Source organism: Hyalella azteca, unplaced genomic scaffold, assembly GCF_000764305.2.
Source record: "Hyalella azteca isolate HAZT.00-mixed unplaced genomic scaffold, Hazt_2.0.2 contig14421, whole genome shotgun sequence".
In the NCBI taxonomy this organism is placed as follows: Eukaryota; Metazoa; Arthropoda; class Malacostraca; order Amphipoda; family Hyalellidae; genus Hyalella; species Hyalella azteca.
The window spans coordinates 27,373-50,865 of NW_025944307.1; the positions used below are offsets into that span (position 1 = coordinate 27,373).

The following is a 23,493-nucleotide window of genomic DNA, read 5'->3' on the forward strand; positions in this document are numbered from 1 at the left end:
CCAATAGAATAATTATTTTACTTGGAAAATACGTATAATCAGATATTGTCATTAAGGAATTTAAATTAAATATAACGATAGTTTGATAAACGAGAGGAACTTTAGTTTTTGGTTCATCGGGATTCATCAGTAGTCGCAGGTTCGGTTGACACCGCGTACATGGCCGTCAGCTTCTGAGTTTCGGAACGAATCAGTAACTCTGTGACCGCAGCAGTGGTAGGAGGTGCAGAAAATGGCTTCAAATATTCGTGCGTGCTGCATTTTTTTGGTTGTCATTTTAACAAGTGCTATTGCGGATATAAATTCACGCGCTAAAAAAAATGAGATTCCACATCTATCACGATCATTATCCAGTGAAGACATAAGAAAATCCCAAAAAGAATTTTTTAACCTGTTGGGGTCAACGCCTGGTTTATCGGAATCTAAAAATGTTTCGAACACCATTCAAATATTGAACACCCTTGAAGGGCAAAAACTAATGAGAAAACTGGTGGATTCTCTGGTGCCTACCATTGGTAGAGATGACAGTGGTGAGCTTCTACATAATTTCTGGATGCTTATGAGCGATTATGCACCAGATCATGTTGCTGAAAAACTTAAACAAATTGAAAATCTATACGGTGAGATAGATTCCTTACCCGCAGCATTTGCCAGTTTAATGACTGCTGGGAGCAAGTCTCCGATTGCTTTAATTCTGCAAGAAGTAATTCCAAATTTCAACGCTTCTGAGCTGCTCAGAAACATTGCGCCAACGTCAGCTCCCGGCATGGCTGACGCTAGCCTCACAACCCGCTTGCTCCACCTCTTTACTCCTGCAATTGATACATTTTTAAAAGAAAATAACATTGATCTGCAGACAGATGCAATTGTGCAAATGGTATCAAGTCTCACTTCGCAGTTTCAAGGAGTTGGCCGCAGCAAAAGCACATCGGAAGTTAGCACAAAGAAATCAAAATCGCGTGGAAATGATGACCCTAATCCGTTAAGCGCTTTGCTACCTCTTCTGGGCATGATGGGAACGCAGGGCAAGAATGGGAATAAGATGTTTGAAGGACTCATGGGCATGTTGAGTAATGGTGGAGGTGAGAACATCATGGAGAATTTGTCCACGATGCTCGGCAGTGGCGGCAATAAAAACAATTTAATTGAGACAGTTATGGGCATGTTGAACAGTGGAAAGACGGGCGACAACAACGCTATGGGGATGATGATGTCACTCATCAATGGAATGAACAATAACAAGAAAGAAAACGCTAATTTCAACATGATTGCCTCCGTTATGGAATTGATGTCTGCCGGAAGCGGTGGTGAAGAAAACAACCCTATGGCAAGCATCGCAAAAATGGCCATTGATATGATCGGCAAAAATGCTGGCAAAAAAAGCGAAAAACTCAACAAAAAGGACGATAAAACTATTATTCAAGGAAAAATAAAACCCCATGAAGAAATTTCCGCCAATTCGAAAAAGGAACACAAGGAACCCAGTGTAGTTATTCCATCTTCTAATAACAATCAGCGGTAAGTAAGGCATCATCTAACTTTATGATTTCGATGTGTGTCAAACCCCGCTTGTCTATAGTGCTTCTCTTCTGAATACTTGTTCACGAAAAGTAATGCTTTTTCTTTATGCGAAATAAAGATTAGATACTTCTAGGACTAAAATTATTATCCGTGCACGTGTTCAAGTTAGCATATATTCAGAGGTGGGCAGTAGCGCGCCATCTGAAGCGGCCGCTACTAGCGGCCGCTACATTTTCGGTAGCGGTAGCGGCGCTACATTTAAGCAATTGTAGCGATAGCGGTTTAAGTAGCGACGCGAGGTTTTGCCGCTACAGCGCTACCGCTACATTCATAGATAAAGACTTTAGATTTTTCTTAATAGTATTAAATATTATTTAAAAACCAGCATGATACATACATAATATAAATTACAGAATAAAACTTTACAAAAGATTTCGGTGTAATGTTGTCAACCTCAGCCTGTTACTAGTGTCAACATGTTAGTTGTTAGTCCAGAGGTGGGCAGTAGCGCGCTACATGTAGAAATACTTGTTCACGAAAAAAAAACTTTTTCTTAATGCGAAATAAAGATTAGATACTTCTAGGACTAAAATTATTATCCGTGCACGTGTTCAAGTTAGCATATATTCAGAGGTGGGCAGTAGCGCGCCATCTGAAGCGGCCGCTACTAGCGGCCGCTACATTTTCGGTAGCGGTAGCGGCGCTACATTTAAGCAATTGTAGCGATAGCGGTTTAAGTAGCGACGCGAGGTTTTGCCGCTACAGCGCTACCGCTACATTCATAGATAAAGACTTTAGATTTTTCTTAATAGTATTAAATATTATTTAAAAACCAGCATGATACATACATAATATAAATTACAGAATAAAACTTTACAAAAGATTTCGGTGTAATGTTGTCAACCTCAGCCTGTTACTAGTGTCAACATGTTAGTTGTTAGTCCAGAGGTGGGCAGTAGCGCGCTACATGTAGCGGCCGCTACTAGCGGCCGCTATATTTTCAGTAGCGGTAGCGGCGCTACATTTAAGCAATTGTAGCGGTAGCGTCCGCTACATTTAGAGCATGTAGCGGTAGCGGTCGCTACATTTCAAAGTAGCGTTGCCCAGCTCTGCATATATTTTAAAAATGGATTTTTATGTGATATACAATTGTGGAATACTATTATAATGTAAATGCACTAGAACCATTGAACGATACTGAGGTGATAAATTGTTCATAATAATATTAATTTTGGTGCCACTTCTACGTCGTGGTTTTTCATGGTCTGTATGAAGGGTTTATGTTGTAACTTCAAAAATATTTCTTGTGTTTCTGCGAATTTGTGTTGTTCGTTTGAACCTAATCAGTGTTCTGCTTGAGGGGTTTATGTTGTATGTTTGAACGCTATTCATGGTTTTAATTAAGGGTTCACGCTGTGCTCATCATTCGTGTGTGCATCGTGGGATTCATGCTACAAGATCCTGCAGCTTATGCAATGCTTCAGTGGTGTCGTTAGGAACTGCCTCCAGACAGGCTCGTCATGCAGCGGTAGCGAGCTACTTACGGTCGCATGGATTGTACGGTTAGGATGAAGTGAGCGAACGGTTCGCAACTTCCCCCTCTCACCCGCCTCTGCACTCTCTGCCGCCCCTGCACTCTCACCCACCTCTGCTCTCTCACCCGGTTGTGCCGTTAAAGGACCAGTTTACCTGTGTCGCCTCTCCCTCTCCCTGCCGCACGGCTCTCCCTGCGCCATATCTGGAATTATCCCTGAAGCGCTTCAGGACGTTCAACTGAGCCGGTGTGCTCGTCTAGCTCAGCGATGTCGTAGGCCTAATATTGCAACAGGAATTCCTTGAATAATGTGTGACGCGACCGATTTCTGACGTGATGCTTGGCAATGTCAGGCTACAGAAGCAGGATGATCATGATCCATCCCTTCGAAGGACCGAATCGACACTTCTCGAACGCAAAACCTAACTTAACGTTTAACTCGCCCAGTCATAACTCCTTCAATACTGAACGGATTTCACTTAAATTTGGAACATACGTAGGTAGTACCAATGCACTGCGATAGGAATTAGAACAGATTTCTAAATTAATTTGTTTTTTATTAATACGCAAAAACGCAATGTTGGAGCAACTCGCCCAGTCATAATTTTTTTAATACTGAACGGATCGCCTTGAAATTTGGAATTTAAGTACTTTCTGTAAATGCGCTAGTTGAAGAATGGTCAAAATTGGATGAATTTCCACTATATCCAATTAAGTTGAGGAAACCTGAAGAATGACACAATAATTTCAAAGAAAAGCATGGTCTTTGCACATTGGGTACGTTACAGACATTGCGTTTATGCATATTAATAAAAAACTAATTAATGTAAAAATCTGTTATAATTCCTATCGCAGCGCATTGGTAATATCTACTTATGTCCCAAATTTGAATGAAATCCGTGTATTTAGACCTCTCGTGAACATTACTGTCTGGTTCGCATCTAAAAATACATCGTAAAAATTAAAATAACAGTAAATTTAACTGCATCTTCGGCATTTTATAAATTTTAAAAATTATTTTAGATTACTCGTAATCCCAAGAATGTTCATTTCTAAGGAATTTGTAACTCTATTAACTTCATTACACGGGTAATTGTTAGCTCGGTCACCGCTTGTCTTCCTGTTTTAGATGTCATTCTTCGCCTGTTGGTTAGGGGAGAAAGTTGATGATGACGCGGTCTCTATTTCCGCTGCGGCTTCTTTACGTTAGTAAACGTGTCGTTTCGGCAGCGGCGTTCCGTTTCGTCGTCCTGTTGAACGCCGCACATGTTGCGTTCAACAGGACGAAACATTTGCATGTAACAATACTCCTGCTGTGCGTTTTGATGACATCCTGTAACAATACGCATGCTGTTCGTATTTATGGCAATCCGTAACAATACTTTTGCTGTCCGTATTGATGGAAAGATCATATAGGCTCTTGGTGATAGACTGATAGGAATTCGCATGACGACGCATAATATCGTGGAAAGAGAAATTATTTTGGTGAACAATGCATTTATGCACTTACACTGTATAGTCAGTTGACTTTTTCAATGGGGCTATTGTGATCCTAGATGCAATGTCATGGTCACGAATTACGTTGAATACTCGTAGTTAATTCGTAATCTAGAAAAGTGTTGGTTTGAAAATTCGCCTTCAATGAGTTGCAAATTTAGTTCAAAGTACACTCCCCGATGATGCAATTTGAACTGAAAATGCATGCGGTAATCATCGATAATGCTAGAAGTGCACGACATTAATTAACAATGTACATGCATGCACTGTGTGGATCACACAAATTGAAATACATCTTCGTAACTCGACAAAATTTTATCAGGTCACGACTGCTGCACGTGCTGGAGCCGGCGCTCCTGAAGCTCCACACGAACACCGCATGCCACGCTAAACTGGGCGCAGTCATGTCGGCTGCTAAAACCATGCTGGATACAAAGGTGAGCTTGGAATTTGTTGAGAATTAAATTCATATACTGTATCTAAAAGTATAGAGGGGTTTTACGCGCACATTACTGAGAGTATTATGTACATAGAAATGAATACTTATGATGCCTCCTATACACTGAAATATGAGCAGTCATTGGGTTCGATAACTTTTTATATTGTTTTTTCTTTTTAATAAATAAGCTCTGATTTATGTCCACTCGAGTCATACAAAAGCTGTCTTGTCTTATACGACTTGACACGCTAGCGTATTCTTATTGTCGTCTGAGCACGTGGGCGTGTTAATTGCACGTCTCTTTCTCTCATAGGCTATTTTTATTTAACGTTTGGGCACTAGGTCAAATTTGTGCATAGTGACTTATGAGCGCATTTTTATTGCACTTCCGATCGTACGTCCGTGTTAAGACATCACATGCTTCTATCTACGCTGGTATAATTTGGCATACTTTTATTGTACGCCTGAGCATCTTGAAATTATTATTATTATTATTGAGCATCTTGAAATTATTATCGCACGCGGATCGCGTCCGCTTTGTTTTATCGCACGTCCTAATCAACTGATCGTATGTGTATGTTCTGAACACGTGTCCCTGAAGACGGTGGGCGTGAAAGGTTTCCTGTCGGCGGCGCTGCCGGTGGCGTTGGCTGGCTTACCAGGAGGTCCTGCGCTGCTGCAGGAGATCGACGACGCCATCAACGACCTCGGGATAAAGAACCGGCCATTATCGGACGTGCTCGCCTCCATTGCCGACGAAGGTATCGTGCATAATACTATAATACTTAAAATATTTAAATTGCCAAATGCGTGATTTTGACCATTTTGAGTTGCGTTGTTTTCTTGTGTTCATCATAACAAATAAGCCATATATAGTCATTTGAAATGACAAAATATTTTTGCCTTAAATAATAATAATAAGAATAACTAGCAAGTTTTAAGCTTTTGAGATTCTTGAACTCGTAGAATATTTGCCCGTGAGTGTTTATGAGTTTGTCGTTGTTCTGGAGCGTCATCATTTTTTCACTATTAATTAATGCTTCAATGTTGGCTGCAGTAGAAATATCATAAGAACATTATCCATTTGGGCCAACTCTATATACAAATTTTATCTTTTGCCGCCACGAAAATGTTCGCCATGTGTGACTAACGTTCGTGTTCTGAAGTTTCGTCAATCTTTTCCTTAATTATTCGAATTAAAATGTGGGTGAGATAACGACACGAATGTTGGAATTGGACTCGCAAATTTTCGTATAAGAATTCATTCGAGAAAACGACACTAATATTGGAATAGGTCTCGTTTTTTCGTGTATGAATTAGAACCCGGTTAAGTAGCGACATGAATGAGGTAATAGGTCTCGCTGTTCTCCGTGTATTAATTAGAATCTTATTAGTATTGACACGAATACTGGAATAATATACGATGCCGTGATGCAGGGGAGTGTGTGACGCTAGCACGGCGCGCCGCCCCCCATGTTGGTCGCCTGGTGTTGCTGCTGGCGGAGCCTGAGGTGCAGCAGGCGCTGCAGACGGTCCTGGTCGAGCCGACGACTGCCGCCCTAGACGGACTGGGACTTAAGGTATTCATGCCGCATTAATGACAATTGGAATTATTTTTTTATTATTAGAAGAATTTTTAATTGTGTCTGTACATAAGAGGAAGTTAAAAAAATTCACTTCAATCGTTAAGACATCTGCCTGATGATATACCTAACAACGATCATGTTGATTTTTTATAAGCAAACATGGAAGTGTCAGGAGACAACGACTCTGTGCCACCTTCTATAATTAATTAACGTAAGAATAAATTTCATTGTGTTATATATATATTAAAATAACTACTGTCCCTCACAATATTTTATAATAAATATTGTGCGGGACAAGTAATACGCTCTTTTTCAGGACTTATTGTAACATGGGGTGGTAGGTTACAAAGTTATTACTGAGGATCAGGTACATAGTTATCACCTTCGACCGACGTACGAGGAGATGACCTCACTCGAATAAATACCTAAATCATATAATTTACAATGTTGAAAATCTAAATATTTTCATATGCTACATGAGAGAACATTTTTTGAATGAACAAAATATGTCTATTTGAAACTTGCCCCCTTGATGAATATAATCTCATTGAAATTATGCAATAGATCCGCTACCTTCTGTTTACCTATTATTGGCTGTTAGAATTCCATTAAGCATGTCACGTCTCGCATTTGTTATAAAATATAATCGCCAATTGTATTATCTTATCTTGTAGGATCTGTGAAAAATGCCAGCTGTTCCTGTCAGCAAAAGATTAGTATTTATTATATTTATATAACTCGGGGTGGCCGAAGGGTTAAGATAACCAAGATTGGAGTAGCGAGTGGAAGACTGTCAGTGAGAAATTCTGGTCGAAATCGGCAAGGTGGCCGAGTGGTTAAGTATTGGCGACAGGCGAACATGGCCTAATCACCATAATACTGACATCACTATAATGCACTTTGTATCACTGGCTGAGTGCGATTGGCTCAGTACAAGATTGCTATTGATTAAAATACGCTACGAGGCCTGCTGTTTGTCTCACTACAAGATTAATATTAATTACTATTGAATATAACGCGCACTGCTGGAAGGATTTGATTAGCTCAGTGCGAAATTATTTTGATTGTTGCCAGGGTGTGACGCTATCTAACTGGCCCCAAATCTTGGGCCCGATGATAAGCATGGGCGCAGCTGGCCTGCCAGTGCAGCCCGTGCCGCTCTTGACCGCAGCGCAGGAACACATCACCGAACTCCTCCGCAACGCAACGCAACTCCTGAAACTAGTCCGCGGACAGACGCTGGAACAGGTTAACATATTATTTACGTTTACATATACTTTACGTTATCATATACTTTACGTTAACATATACTTTACGTTAACATATACTGTACGTTAACATATACTTTACGTTAAGCTAAAAGTGATATGACCAAAAGTAGGGGATAGAATTTTCAATTTAAGTGAATGTTGCATGATTTTTGCGTGATGAAGATTGACTAGCGCTAAAATCATTTATTGCTTAATATAACGTTGTATCTTAAGTTTAGGTCATTAGATTGCTCGAATCACTGATTAAACAAGAATTTAAAAACATGGAACACGCCACAAAAATTCACCATATTTTGATTTTTTAATTTCGACTGCACTAAACTGAGCATAACAATGTTGCTAACTATGGAGCTGGTCTACGAAAAGTTTCCCACGAATATATATATAATCTGTGAAAAGTTATATAATCAATTCTTACGACATGTTCTTTGCTTTTTGATTTCTAGTTTTGTCTAAGATGCTGCCTAATTCCTGAATATATATTGTGTGACATCTTTTATCAAATTCTAAAGCTCAGTATAAGTAAATTTCTCAATGCTCTAAGTCTCATTATCTTCAACAGTTTAAACACCCGAACGCCAAGTTGAGAACTTGTGGAGCTCTGTTTTGCAGTCAAGCACGCACGCAACTGCGGAAATTTCCTGATCAAATTCACACATAAATCTACGTGCAGATTTTTCCATCTATTCAATTATTATCACAAGTTTAAATTAAGTTTAATTTTCAGCATCAAATTCACATATAAGAATCTTGCAACGCAGTTAAGGATCCTGAAGCGCAAATCAACGATCTTGAAACGTACATTATCCATACATACTCCAAACAATACTGACATAGCAAAACCAACTACACCTAAATGCAACAAAAATCACTGCCACTCTCTTCATACCTGACTCGGCCGAATATAGCACACAACTCAACCAACACACTCATTCCAACAGAAAGCAACCCAAAAATACTAGGAGTTACTTTTGACCCAGAGCTTAATTTCAGCACACACATTAGTAATACGCACAACAAAGCCATCAACACCATCAAAATAATCAAATCCCTTACGGCAACACAACGGGGAAAACAAAAAGAACTAATCGCAACCACATTCCAAACAATCACGCGTCCAATCCTTGAATACGCAAACTCATCCTGGTCACCAATTATATCACCCACGCACATGAACAAACTCCAAACAGTCCAGAACGCAGCACTCAGGATAGCCACTGGCCGCACCGCAGACACCAACATCCATCACCAAGAAACCAAACTCCTACCCCTAACACAACACATCAAACTTCACGCTTCACAACTCAGACAGAAAGCACAAAATCTAACTCACCCACTACATACCCTCACCCTTAATCAGCCACACCCACACCTTCTCATGAAACACACCGTTTTCCACAACTCAGGTTTCACCACCAACATAGATACTCCGCCTGCACAAGCTACACAGGACGCAATCAAACAAAATCTAAAAAACAATCCACACTACAATTACAGAAAACTATCTTGCAACCCTCCCTCTCAATAAAATTTTAAACATCCCCGCACTACAGATCCACCCATCTGAAATCAACCTACCTAGACCTGCACGCAGGAACCTTGCCCAACTTCGCACAAACAAATCACCGCTACTTCTCTCATATCTGAATATAATAGACCCTGCCACACACCCTTCTCCACACTGCCCACTCTGTCTATCCAACACGCACGACACCATTCATCTTTTCTCCTGCCCTGAAATGCCCACATCCTTGTCGGTGGGTGACCTTTGGGCAGACCCCGTAAACGCCGCGGGGCTGCTGGCAAGCTGGGGCGACCGACTTGGCTGGCCCCAGAACTGGGTTTAGGCCCCGCCTCGCGCCGTGAGGCGAGGCGGGGAGGGTCAACAACAACAAATTAACGACCCTGAAGAGCAAGTTATCGACCCTGAATTGCGAGTTGACGATCTTGAGGCACGAGTTAACGCTGACGAAGCAAGAGTTTACAAACCTGAAAAGTGCGTCCTCGAAATTGGAATACAATTCCACTTAACGGAGTAATAAAAATCATCTTAATGCATCATTGAATAATTTTGAAGTGCACATGCGTGATTTCGACTATATAAGTTTATTACACACAGGTGACTCCTAAACTGGAGTACGAGTTGGGCTCAATGCTGCATCACCTTGGAGGTGTAGAGCACCTGCTCAGCCGACACGTGGGCAGCGATACCAGCTGCATCGCTCAGGTGGTGTGCAGAGCTGCGGAGAAGGAGACCGGCATCGCTGCTGCCATTCTAACTTCTTACAGGTAACTCTTATTCTCTTAACTTGTGCATTAGAAACCATCTCATAATGGTTTAAACAACGACAAATTAATAAATTAAATTCATATTATCACACGAGTATCATCATGTGAGCATGTAATATTGGTTTGAATTTAGCTGTTCATGTGATGTCTCAGTGATCTGTGCATAATTTCCTGAACTCTTTAAAAAAATTTTTTAATGTATTTCGCAGTACTTTCGTGTCGGTAGACAATTAAAATCGATTTAGTTAATTATAGTTTTAGAAATTAGAAAAAACAATTTTGAAATTGCCAAATCTGCGAAATATGATCATTTTCTTCAAATTTTCAGTTAACATGACTTGGGTAACACCAACGATTTGAGTTGATAGCGCTGACGATTTAAATTAACTTGAGTTTAGACAACAAATCTTGCTTACAAAAATGAAAGTCAACGAGCGTCAGCACGTTCTTTATCGTATTTTATTAAATTAGGACGTTATAATGTTGACTTTGGATGCTTGCACTAAGAATGAACGAATTGACCAATTGCCATAATTCAATGATTTGGTTAGGTTAGGAGCGCCACTGCTGTTTTCATTTACTTTTGTTTGAATATTAACTCGCTGCAGGTTTTGCACAAATATCACTGTAAACTGAGCTTGTTCTGCTCGATTATTCCATCTTGATAAGAGAAATGTTTGAACAGAAAAAATGAATAAAAATTTATTCTCGTATTATATCTCGAAATCATGTTAAAAAATTATTTGTATAATTATTATTGTGTATTTTCTTTGACATGATTTCCCTCGTTATTAACGGTCTAATAAAGTCATATATTAAGTGCTTCGAATGTTCCGTGAACAACAGATATTCATGGTTGAACTATATAGTTCAACCATGACAACTAGTTCAACCGTGACAGATACTAGCCACAGAGAAGGTTAGGTTACTATAAGTATAAAGCAAGCTGAAATGTACCACAATTTCCACAAATGGGCTACTGACTCCGGTACAGCAAACCGTTTTATTTGAGCAGCGCCGTACGGGGCCTGATGACCGTGTCATAACCACCGTATTGTTTGTACAGCGCCGTACGGGGCCTGATGACCGTGTCATAACCACCGTATTGTTTGTACAGTGCCGTACGTGGCCTGATGACCGTGTCGGCGACCGTACCTGAGCGCCTGACTGTCCTGCGCGCCGCTGCCAGCTCCGGCAGCTGCGAGGTGAGTTTAACTTGGTAACATTAAACTCATACTAAGTGATTCTTCTTTCGAATTTCGTGTGTGAATTTCACCAAGTATTAATTTTATAATATTCCTACCAATGCTCTAAAGTATTCATTGGGCTAATATGTCACTAGGTACAGTAAATTTGAATAAAATTTCGCTTGAAGATAATAAACTAGTTTCAGACGAAGCCGGTTTTGGAACCGGGCAATTATGCTACAAGTTCAAATAAATTCCAGTACAATTTAAAATGCTGTCGTGGATTCGTTTTAAAAATGCTGCGGCTCTATTCGACCGTCGTACTCATGGTTGAACTATAAAAGTATTATTTCAAACATGGGCATACTACCCAAGAAACAGACTTAACACATTAGTTTTAGTTACCCCTGTGCATTACAGAAGTCCTTCCCATGCGCACCTCTGCCTGCGCATGACTCTGCCAGCGCTCGCCACGCCAGCCTCGACTACGACGAAGCGTCGCAGCATCAAGAACTTTAACTTGAAAAATAAACTTAAATTAGGCAAACAATCATTGAATTGAAATTAAAAACACCAACAAACTCAAATAATTACTAATTTAATGGGTGATACAGCTACAAATGAATCTGTTATCGTGTTATATTGAAAATTTGATCGCGCTTGATATTTCTTGAATTGTTCAGGAAAATTTTTAATCATATCTATAGCTAAATATCATTTATTAACGGCTTCATTGTCTATTCACGCTGAAATATCAGTGCGATTCAATACTAATTATTCATCAATCTTCTGGACGTTTACCATCGTAAGAATTTGTCTAACGGTCCTTTATTGCGCTGTTTTCATAGGGATTGACAATGTCTAGTTTTACCTCTAAAATATAACAGAACATTTGTGAAGATGACGAAGCGAAATACTCAAACTGCTGACTATATCCGTCCATGTTAATAAATGTTATTTGTTGAACTTTCTCTTTGCTAATGCTCTATAATTAATTAGGAAACTACCTTTTTATGTTTTTTTTGATCATGTTATTCTGATGTTCGTCTTGTTCAGTTTTCATTTATTTTGTTTAGAAATATCTGCAAATCTGCTAAGTCTGGCAGGGATTTACAGAGTAAAACACTGAAAGCATTAAAACACATCTTTATTTATTTGATTTGAAACATTTCTATATTTACTTATAAGTAATAATAACTTTGTTTACAAATTCAAACCTGCGTCTCATGTTGCTTTGCAAATAAAATAAACGGGAGATTGATGTACTGTCATATGATATTGTTAACGGAAGTGCTATAATATTAATGCCTAATATATGTAAAAAAGTATGTTTTTATGCTTCTTTTTATTATTCTTGACAGGAGTATCACATAAGTAAAGTAAAATACTGTTAAGCCTTGATTCATTTCACATCCAAAAATCTGATATGCAATCCAGGCTTTCTTTAGCTTCGGTTAAGATATTCCCTTCATTCGATGAAATGCTATTATTATATATGCCAGAACTGATAATGATTTGAGGTGCAAGTAATAACCAGTCCATGTTGACCATTAATTTGGTACATTTATAATGTTGGGGCGCAATCGTTAGCCACAAATTTAACTTTGAAAGAAGCCCCGGAGCCAACGCACGCGCTCAACATGCAGTAGCTATTTGCAGCTTTGAAACTAAAATGCCATAGACCACGCTTGATATTAATTAACTAACTTCATGGTCAATTTTATTAGGTTAGGTGGAAAGTAAACTTGCAAAACCAAAAAATGGTCAAGTGCCGGCACGGGACTCTTAATTATATGGTTATTAGCACTTAATTTCAAATGCTACTGTGCCTTATTGCATCCTTATCCAGAAAACAATATGTGATGTTATTGTGTACTAGTAGAAAGTTGCGGGCCTTCACTCTGCAAACCTGGCTCTGTTACAGCATACAATAGTAAATTAACGCAAACGTGTTATAATAATAATAGCGGTTTCAGCGTTTAGTAGGCCGTAGTCCTGTTGCCGATGCTTAACATCGCAGAACATACACAGCATTCAGTCTCGAACTCACAACTCATTGTAACAATTCTGCTGTGATTAACCGCCCGGCCTCCTCGCCCATTCTGACCAGAAACTGACGCACAGAGTTGTTGTTGTTGTTGTGGTTCCCCGGTCTCATTTTTATGAGAGATCCCCCTCGCGCAGATACGACACCACCGACAAGGGGTCGCTCCAGAGCTGTAGGGTCGAGGTTATGTGGTGATGTTGTCTGACGTCCTGCCAAAGCGGACATTCCAGGAGAATGTGGCAGGAAGGGCAGGTGTCTGTGTATGCTTGGCCTATTCGGTTTACGTATGTTTGTAGTGAAGGGTGGTGGCCGCAGCGCAGCCTGGCTAGGGGTACTCTCTCCAGGTACTCTCTCCAGTCTAGAGAGCTGTGTTTCTGTGCTGCTTATGCCAGGTGGTGGGTGCCCAAGGACTTTGTTGTTGCCGGCCAGCTGCAGCGTTCCAAGTGTCATAATTCATGATAATTGTGTGTGTGTTTTTTTGTGCTGGTGTTGCCTTGGGGTGGGGGTACTGTATCTAGTATGTTGGTGTAGTATCTGTGTGGGGTTTGCACTATTCGTCTGTGTGTAGGAGGGAGGTCGCGCACAGAGTTGGGATCAAACCCACGCCTCTCTGCGCCATTCATGGTACTCGAACTGTAACCACTGGGCCACCATGCCCAGTGTTACAGTGGTTACAAATTTGTTCTTTAACTGATTTGGATTTAATTCTTGACATATGTCTAGAATAAAGTAAAGATAATAAGTAATGTAATTTGATGCCTAACACTAATCTTATATGGACTTACAATCTACGATGATGGCTGTAGCCTTGATTGAACTATATAGGGCTGTCCCGTCTTGGATTAGCATTGACGTCTCGGACAAAAAATATGACCGCGCGAAGCCACAAACATTAAAATAATAGTCTAAGTTAGTGCTCTCACGTGTATACCAGAGAATTTTACTTATTTCAATAAATCGACAGTATTCGCCTGAAATCGCCTCATATTGAAGATTATTCTAGTAAATATATATCAATACGCTGCTTCAAAAAATCGAGGTTTAGAAGAACGTCCTACAAAGAAATAGTGTTGCCCGGAGAGTATCACATATGCATATACCTGATATACGTATGTTTCAAAATTTATTTAAAGCTTTAACGAATTATGCTGCATAAATTCATAATTTTCCTAGTTGCCTTATCAAGAATCAAGTTTTGATAAAATTATTGAAATTTATCAATGGCAGGAACATTGATATAAATAATAATTTATTTCTAGTCAATTCCTAAATCAGTGTCTTTCCAAAATACCGGAGACAAATGTTCAAAGTTACATGATCAACATGTCAAAAACACACGTCAGTATTCAATTTCTTGGAACGTAATGGTCACGTATGCCTCAACCTCCGGAGCCAAAATCGTTCTGTAAAGTCGTCCAACATCGGTCGTTGTGCAATTGCAAATTTATCCGCTTAGATGCTATTTTATAGTAGCTTATATACTCAGTTCATAGATTTATTTTGTTTACGTGATTGCATTGTGTTTATTCGTTAAGAAATTGTATAGTTAAGAGAGTAAGTTTTTCACTATGGTTATAGAAGGAAATAAAGATGATGCTGAAAAATGCTTCGACCTTGCTCGAAGCTATTTTGAGCAAGGCAACTTAGAAAAAGCTGTTAAATTTGTTCAAAAGGCTATAAAGCTCTATCCGTGTGATAGGTACCAAGGTAAGAATAGTTAATTGTTTTTACATATACATTTTTGTGTAAATCAGGCTCAGCTATTCAGGGTATCATGAAGAAAATGTTAAAATTGTTTGGTTTAATCAAATTGGGTTAGCGTTAGCCTATTGGATTTTGGAATACAGTAGTCAGTAGGTATACCTAACTGTTGCAAATTGCAATCACTTTTTTTAGAATCAATTCCAAACCAAATTTAAGTGACCTATATTATGTTTATTTTGAAAATGTATGTGTGCATAATTTATTGAAGCTCATGTCAAGTCCCTGTTTTAAGCGTTTTGTTATAATATTAATGCAATTTTTTGTTTCAGAATTTGAAGAGGTTATCAAGAGATTTGGTAGCGGCAGTAAATCTTCTAACAAGAATACAAATCAGGTATTAGCCTAATTCCTAATACATTTGCTAGTAATCAATTGGCAATTAATTGATTGAGATTCTCTGATTACAATTATATCATCATGTTATGACTTATGACTATGAGTTAGCTATGTGACCAAAATGATGGTAGTATTCTGAAAATAATGTCTCTAAATATTTTACCTGACCAAGATTCAAGATTAACATTTAACAATGGATCATGAAAAATATCTAAATGCTGAAGATAAATCTTTACAAAAGATCTTCTGCAGTAGTGCAGTTTGCACTATCCTCCTGACTTCCTAAAATGCCTATTACTTTGTAACAAACTGAGTTTGTTCTATATTAGGAATAATTCTATGCACTATTTGGCTATTTTTAATATATATGCAAATAATGCAAGCAAACAGGTATGTAATGATGGAATATAAATTCTTTTTAAGACAGAATGATAAATATAGATGCTTAGAGTTAGAGCTATCCTGCCATTTCTAGAGCTGAAAATTCACTTTTGAAGAGTTAGCCTATCTCCTGTGTAATTGTTACAAAAGTGTACATGAGTAAGGTGTGAAATTTTCAATTCAACAAAAATATGTCAATTTGTAATTTTGTACTGCAAATTTTGAGAATAAAGAGTATGAAATTTCCAATTTGGTCTGTTTAAATGGAATAAAAAATGACAATGAGCCTTTGAAAATTTTGTTTTCGCTTTTTTTTTAGTGTGGAAAATGGTAATTATTGATGACCAAGAAAGTATCTAACTAGAAACTGTAGATTGCTACATATTTGCAACTGCAACGTCTGCAAGACACTTCTGTTCTCAAATCTGTCATGAAATTGTCTATTAACAAGACAGAATGCTGTCTGCTGATGGTGCACTTGCAATGACTTTACTTATTTACTATGTATTAACTATTAAGTAAGGAGATTATTCATCTTGTGGTAGTTTTGCACCTTCAAAAACTAGACAAATCAGAATGTTGACATTTTCTGCATGTTTTTATCCTGCCATCTTAATTGTTTTCAAACTTGTATTTTGAATTAAAGAGAAACCTGTATTTAAGTACATACTGATTATAATTTGACAAAGTGTTAAGTACCTTATTTCCCCTTGATCTATGAATAAAATTAAATTTTGTTCTTTATTAATGGATAGTTTCTGTTAATTTCAAATAACTGTAGTATGTTAAATTTATATTTTCAATACTGATTCTATTTTATAAGGCTTTTGGATTTCACCTTTGAAATGAAATTGAGGGTTCTGTTAATTTTGTAACAAAATTGATATTAAGGCACAGGTTTGATAGAACCTGTAAATTTCTATTGCTGTGTTGCAAACAAACCCAAGCACAAACACGCACACACTAAAAAATCCATAGATATACAGATAAAAGGAATGCAATGCATTGATCACTTGTGCAGAATAATTCCAGTCCTCGGACGAGTGGAGATGAAGGTGTGCGCCACAGACCTCCAGGTTCTTCTGATGAACCTCGAGCTTCAACTGTGGAAAAAGCTTACACATCAGAGCAAGTTGAAGCTGTCAAGCAGTAAGTTATAATTTTATTACACTCATTTGGAAGTAATGCTTTTTTATAGATACAGGTATATATTATTTCTATAAATTTATTGGTATTAATTATTGATTGTTAACAAGAATTTAACTTCTCATAAATTCTTGAATTAGGATAAACCATAAATTATTGTAATTGTGTTGAACACAATTCTACAGCAACAGTTTATTTGTTCAAGCTTCTAAGACTTATCTATACCAACCTGATAATAAAAGTATTTTTAATTAAAAAAGTTTTTCAAGATCTAATGACAGTAATAGGCAAGTAGCTTTTTATGACATGCAGACCTTAAAAGGCATTAAAGAATTTTATGAAAAGTTACTAATGCAATTCCGGTTTTCAGACCATCATCCATGCACACTTCCAATTACGTTTTGCTGTATCCCAATACAAATTTCCAAGAATAAACCTTAAATCTCTTGAAAAATTGTGCTATTTTTATTCATGTGTATGTTGGTAATAGTTAAAAAATATATATATTTGCAACATGGTGTTTGTAAGAATTTCTTTAGGTACTAATACATAACTTGGTTGTGTCTGCCTATGCGTCTGAATAAATTTGGTTCATTCATTTTCTGTTGACATAAATATACTTAAACGCACTGTTATGTGAGGTTTCTGTTGTAAATCTGAAGTAAAGTTGGTACAATATTACCTATCATCACTTGATCGAAGTTGTTACAGTATTACACATGTTTTTTTTAACAGGATCAAGAAATGCAAAGACTACTACGAAATCTTGGGGGTGACCAAAGAGGCCACAGATTCTGATCTGAAAAAAGCTTACCGTAAATTGGCCCTCCAGTTTCATCCTGACAAGAACAAAGCTCCTGGGGCTGCAGAAGCCTTCAAAGGTACTCTATTTTTTTTCACTCTCATTCATTTTCATCTTAAAAATTGAACCAAGTTTAATCTCGTATAATAATGATTGTCTTGAAGTCTTGAACAGGTGTATGTTTACAAATGTCTGCAAAACTAGTGTGTTAAATCCAGACTGCTGATGAGGTAGGTATATTAGTTTGACGTATTAGTACCTAATAGTCCCTGAAACATTATACATCAAATTGTTTTATCTGCTTTCAGAATTGGGTAAGTAAATTTCCGTGTTGATATTAGTGTACAAAATTTTTCTTTCTCCCTGATGTATGAAGAATTCTATGTTCCGCATGTACGGTATTGAGGTGGCAATTGATTTTTTAATAATTTAAGATGATTTTTGTCTTATGATCTGTTTCTTAAAGCAAGAACAGAAATGCAATTTTGAGTTTTTGTAGTCAAGTTACACCAATTAAATGAATACAAGAGAACTAGAATACCACTTGCTATTTATATAGGCAAATATACATAATTTCTATATTTATAAAATTATATGTAGTATAATATTTATTTTATACATATAAAATTTTTGAAACAAGTACAATATACTGGCATTGGAATCAATAAAAATATTTTACTTGTATTACTTTTTACTAACAGGATATAATACAATATTTTCTTGAATGAATATCGTAATAAAATAAATATGTCTCAAGACTTTTTTGTTTAATATTTCTTGCAGCTGTTGGGAATGCATTCGCAGTTCTGAGTGATGTAGAAAAGAGAAAGCAGTACGACCTGTTCGGTCCTGAGGAGGCGGCGCATCAGGCGAGGAGCGGGCGCTCACACTTTGACCATACTCGTGGATATGAAGGTTGGACTCTTGTTCCAAACCTATCTTTTTTTCCAAACGTATCTCTTGTTCTAAAACTATCTCTTGTTCCAAACCTATATCTTTTTCTAAAACTATCTCTTGTTCCAAACCTATCTCTTGTTCCAAACCTATCTCTTGTTCCAAACCCATCTCTTGTTCCAAACCTATCTCTTGTTCCATACCTATCTCTTGTTCCAAACCTATCTCTTATTCCAATCTTATTTCTTGTTCCAAACCTATTTCTTGTTCCAAAGCTAAGTATCTCTTGTTCCAAACCTATTTCTTGTTCCAAACCTATCTCTTGCAAAAAAAGCTTGTGTTAAGTAGTACTAGTTTAGGTCAGAACATCAAAATATTATATATGCATCACCACTCAACTAGTGGAACAAAGTAACAACATATTGTACTCTTTGTTGTTTTTAATCACAATAAAACGTCATATTGCTGCAGCTGACATGAGTGCAGAGGAGCTGTTCAACATATTCTTCGGAGGAGGCTATCCCAGCAGTCGAGTCTACGTTAGACGAGGTGACCGCTGGGAGAGTGCTGGTATGTTTTTTGCTCATTTACTCATATCAGCACTTGACACTTGATTACTGAGAGTTTTTTTAAATTTTAAACTTTGAATTATGGGTGCATTTGTTTTCTCAATATATTTCTCTCTCTTTCATGTCACGAACATCATCACCTGTAACTATTCTGAGGATAGCAATTCTCCTGCAGGTCAGATAGTGCACCGCAAGAAGACTTTCAGTGTTGATCAAAATATTTCTTGTCATTAATCCATTCATATTAGCTCAATGCAGAATTAAATTAGAATAATGTTAGCTCCAAGTTATTGTTGGTGTTTCTCAACTTGATTACCCGTGTTAATTTATATTTATTATTCAGCTGGCGGTCGCACTCGCCAACATCAGCACCATGAGAGTCACACCGAGCAGAGCGGCCTGTCGGTTCTCGTGCAGATAATGCCGCTGCTCCTAATTCTTCTTATGTCGCTCGCATCTTCGCTCTTCTCTGCCGATCCTATTTACAGTCTCAGCCCCAACAGGTAAACTCTAGAGCTCGAGTATTTATGTGCTTGTTGATGCGAGACGTGACTTACTATCCCTTCTGACTGATACTCAATACGCTATCTTCAAGTTAATTTCGTATTCTTGCAAGTATTAGGTCCTAATTTCGGATCTTTATGTTCTAAATAAATCTTTTAATTTGTAATTTGATGTTTCAAGCGCTATTTACTAATTTTAAACGTTTTCAGCAAGTACACGGAGCATCGCGTGACACCAAAGCTGCACGTATCTTACTACGTGAAGCCAGACTTTCTACGCGAGTATCAAGGCAGCGTACGGCGCCTCGAGCATCAGGTGGAGGAGGACTACATCGCTGCACTCCGCAACGGCTGTTACAAGGAGCGCAATCACAGTCAGTTGTTATGATTGGACCCTGTTTTTGTTTATTAATTACTATTATGTTACTTTATAACTGATGTTAGGGATTTGATGCTCGATGGTTTGGTTTAGAGTTTCACATGGATTTTTAACTAGTTGCTGAGCCTCTCATTTAAGATTTATTGACTTTTAAAATTCAGCTTACGAGTCAAAATATTTTCAAATCTATTGATAAAAGGATTGTGTATTTCTTATTTATAATTTACTATTTTATCGATTGTATTTGACCATCACTGCACATTGAACGAAATAATTAATAATATTATTTGGCTGCGAGAAGAAAAGCCATGCATGTTGTTGCAGAGGAGAACATGTTGTGGCGGGCGAGATCGTTCGGTGACGCTGCTATGTACCGCCGCGCTCAGGAGATGGCGACGCCTTCATGCGCCTCTTTACAGGCCGTCTACAACTGAGCCTCTTCACAGGCCTACTGCCTCACTTTAGTGTTAAGTTTAATTTATCACAGATATATGCTAGTGGTAGTGTTTCATTCTTTCTGCTCATTCATTTCATCAAATTCCTGCAGGTCTGATTACATAATATATCTTAACTTTATACTCTGTTGTATTGACTGCTGAGAAATAATTTTCTTTGCCAATGGTTACAGAGATACTTACTAAGAAGGATTTCTCCTAATCATTGAAAATTCTTGTTTGACACTTATTTTTTTTTCAAATGGAGCTTTGGGTAATGAGCTCTGTTGCAACTGATGACAAAATATGCTTATTCATCTTCATTTTTTCTCTGTATCACTGCGCCTAGCGCTTTATCTTGGCGCCCTTCATCTTCAATGTCGTATTTGCAGTTATCTTCCTGTATGTAACACGCATCTTAAATTATATTGCTAGTATGTTATTTTAATGTGCGTATTGCAAAAAATTATATGTCATAAAAAAAGGGTTTCCAACTCTGGGTCTCGAATTCGTCTTCTGTTCTGTATCGCTCTTATAATATTTTCATCTCTTATCCCTTCCTTTTTCTTCGGTCTCGGATCGTATATAATAGGCTTAAGGATTGACATCCATGTTCTTGCGGTCTATTAATCGCGTTTGTGGTCCCTCTGGGTTGCAATGTTCATTCACTCTATTTTACCGTATTTATTTTGTCCAAGTTTAGCCTCTTTCCTTCTGTACTACATTGATTCTTGATGAATGGTCTGCTCTTAGAATAAGTGATTGGTGAATTTCTTTCAAACAGAGAATTGACGACGGACTGTTTTTTTTTCTTGGAATTATTTCACAACTCGTGTGTTTCTTGCCTTCAAAAACACTTTGATTTTGTGTCAGTGGCATCATTTGGCAATCATCGGCAATTAGAAAATGGCAATCGTCATTTTCTAACAATTTTAAGTTTTTATTTCTAAAAATCATTCGGTATTCACTTGGAAAATTTAACCGAGGAATAAAAATTAGTAAAATGAAAGGCATAATGTTGAAGCCATTAATTTAAAAGGCGTTATGAATAACGTCGAATTAGTAGGGAATTGAGTGCAACTTATGTATCTATATGGTTTGGCATTAGGGAAAGTTGGGAAAACTCGTCTTCTCGTGTATGTCACAGATACATTGTCGGTCTACAAGTGAATAATTTTGTGTTAAGTCTCCGTAGATTTTATTTATTTTACAATTACTGTTGAAGATTATTTTGTCCATATAATTTTATCCATAACGTCTGAGCGTGCTTAGTTCGTCATAAATATTTGACCTGTTAATGATTATCGTTGTCATTGACAATAAAGGCATTCTGTGTCATATGTTGGCTGCTAAATTCTGCAAAGCAACCAATATTAATCCCGCAAAAATATATCTGACTAGGGAAAGAACGACTTCACGAAAAAATAATTTACAGATTTTTACGGTGCTGTATTTTGTGTTTGAATGCTTCAAGTTCACAAGGTTGTTGTTAATGAACGACCAGTCTCCTGTCATGATTTTGTTCATATGTAGTACCTTGAGGACTTGAAGAATTAGTGTTCTTGAGAAACCAAATTCTCTTTGCAGTTCCTCGATGTGCAGTTCGTCCACGCGATGTTTAGTTCCGAGTTGACAAAAAAAGAGATGACCGGATCGCAATGGTACATCATTTGTTTGCATCAAGCAAAGAATGCCATCATAAAAGCGATTTTCAGTATATCATCTAAAGAATGTTTACAAGATATTTATTTATCTCTCTACAGCTTCGGATCAGGTAGCTCACGGTTCCCACTTGTACGGGTAGTCTTGACTCGAACCTTCCGACGCCATCGCTGTTAAACTTCATGTATTATTACTGCTGAGAGGCTTGTGTTGGGCTAGAACTGCACTGTATTCTTCACTTCTGTGTATTATAGTCATATAGAGAAATGTACATACTTAATATATCTCGTAGATGTTATTCACTTGGTTTGCTCAAAGTTTGTCTCAGAGCGTCGCATTATCTAACATTCTCTACTCTGCTGGAGGCGCGCTTGCTTAATAGAGAATTTCTTTCGTGGTATTCACATTCTCTGTAAAAATTTTAATATTCGCCATGAAAAGTTGAAAACTATTTTCGTATTGACATTGTTAAATTTATAGCACATAAACTACGACTAATTTGTACGAGTATCTACTGCAGTTTGAAGGATTTTGTTCAAATCTGTTGCTGGATAAGAGTATTCATTCAGATTAGAACGCAGAGTATGAGTGGAAATTTATTTGCTTTTCTTTTGAAGGAACAGTGTGGAAAGATATCGGTGAATTTCAGTGATGAGGTTACTTGATTCAAAGTCTCCAGAAGAGGATAATAAAGCTTAATTTCTTTACATCACGAAAAATTCGTTCTACTGTTTGTGTTGTACTCATAAAACTGGAAATACGGGCTCATCTTTTTCCATTTGAATAGTTCATATTACCTCCCTGTGGATTCATAGTCTCCATTTTGCCTGTATCATACAATGCGGCTGATGTACAATTGAATGATAGACGTTAATGGCATGGCTTGAACATGGCAAAGGTAATGAGGTGCTAGGCAGGTTACGACAGTTTGGAATTCTTGTCTCTCCTGGCGACAACTCGTGTATATTCTGTGACATATTTCGTTGTATGACCGAGATTTCGTAGGTAAAAAAAATATATATACTTACACATTACGAATTACCTCAATTACGACGAGCGCGTTTCCACACTCGGGTATAAACGTGCTGCTGGAGTCGTTAAAAAGACGTCGTTTGGTAGGAAGGCAAATTTTGGGTGACGAAAAAAACTTATACTAGAGCATAGTATGGACTATGGAGTGCACTGGAGAATTGTCCAATCGTATGTATATATAATGTAATGACCTCGGTAATCCTTTCGGTAAATGTTTTAA

General features: G+C 37.7%; 2 protein-coding genes across 4 annotated transcripts; both read left to right on the forward strand.

Moving 5' to 3' along the window:
* The first annotated feature begins 207 nt into the window (after positions 1-207).
* LOC108666620 lies at positions 208-12,720 on the forward strand. Of its 2 annotated transcripts, XM_018153531.2 has the most exons (8): positions 208-1,518; positions 4,875-4,989; positions 5,593-5,752; positions 6,429-6,571; positions 7,652-7,825; positions 9,968-10,137; positions 11,255-11,342; positions 11,745-12,720. In XM_018153531.2, the coding sequence occupies exons 1-8, from the start codon at positions 233-235 to the stop codon at positions 11,841-11,843; spliced, it is 2,235 nt and encodes a 744-aa protein (XP_018009020.1). In that variant the 5' UTR covers positions 208-232; the 3' UTR covers positions 11,844-12,720. The 2 variants fall into 2 exon arrangements, with proteins under 2 accessions (XP_018009020.1, XP_018009021.1); XM_018153532.2 differs by lacking the exons at positions 11,255-11,342; positions 11,745-12,720 and adding an exon at positions 11,153-11,224.
* A 1,995-nt stretch (positions 12,721-14,715) lies between these two features.
* LOC108666617 (dnaJ homolog subfamily B member 12-like) lies at positions 14,716-23,394 on the forward strand. 2 transcript variants are annotated; one of them, XM_018153528.2, is made up of 9 exons: positions 14,716-15,078; positions 15,405-15,469; positions 16,874-17,001; positions 17,734-17,879; positions 18,584-18,715; positions 19,166-19,264; positions 19,607-19,766; positions 19,977-20,140; positions 20,470-23,394. In XM_018153528.2, the coding sequence occupies exons 1-9, from the start codon at positions 14,940-14,942 to the stop codon at positions 20,577-20,579; spliced, it is 1,143 nt and encodes a 380-aa protein (XP_018009017.1). In that variant the 5' UTR covers positions 14,716-14,939; the 3' UTR covers positions 20,580-23,394. The 2 variants fall into 2 exon arrangements, with proteins under 2 accessions (XP_018009017.1, XP_018009018.1); XM_018153529.2 differs by having other exon boundaries at positions 19,166-19,243.
* The last annotated feature ends 99 nt before the right edge of the window (positions 23,395-23,493 follow it).

What these genes read in the sequence shown, in the direction of transcription:
- LOC108666620 (XM_018153531.2), top strand. Translation starts at nt 233, where the DNA reads ATGGCTTCAAATATTCGTGCGTGCTGCATTTTTTTGGTTGTCATTTTA. An exon ending in GCGGACAGACGCTGGAACAG is followed by an intron (nt 7,826 to 9,967) that starts GTTAACATATTA and finishes TATTACACACAG; the next exon opens with GTGACTCCTAAACTGGAGTA. An exon ending in CCAGCTCCGGCAGCTGCGAG is followed by an intron (nt 11,343 to 11,744) that starts GTGAGTTTAACT and finishes TGTGCATTACAG; the next exon opens with AAGTCCTTCCCATGCGCACC.
- LOC108666617 (XM_018153528.2), top strand. Translation starts at nt 14,940, where the DNA reads ATGGTTATAGAAGGAAATAAAGATGATGCTGAAAAATGCTTCGACCTT. An exon ending in CTAACAAGAATACAAATCAG is followed by an intron (nt 15,470 to 16,873) that starts GTATTAGCCTAA and finishes TCACTTGTGCAG; the next exon opens with AATAATTCCAGTCCTCGGAC. An exon ending in TGACCGCTGGGAGAGTGCTG is followed by an intron (nt 19,265 to 19,606) that starts GTATGTTTTTTG and finishes TTTATTATTCAG; the next exon opens with CTGGCGGTCGCACTCGCCAA.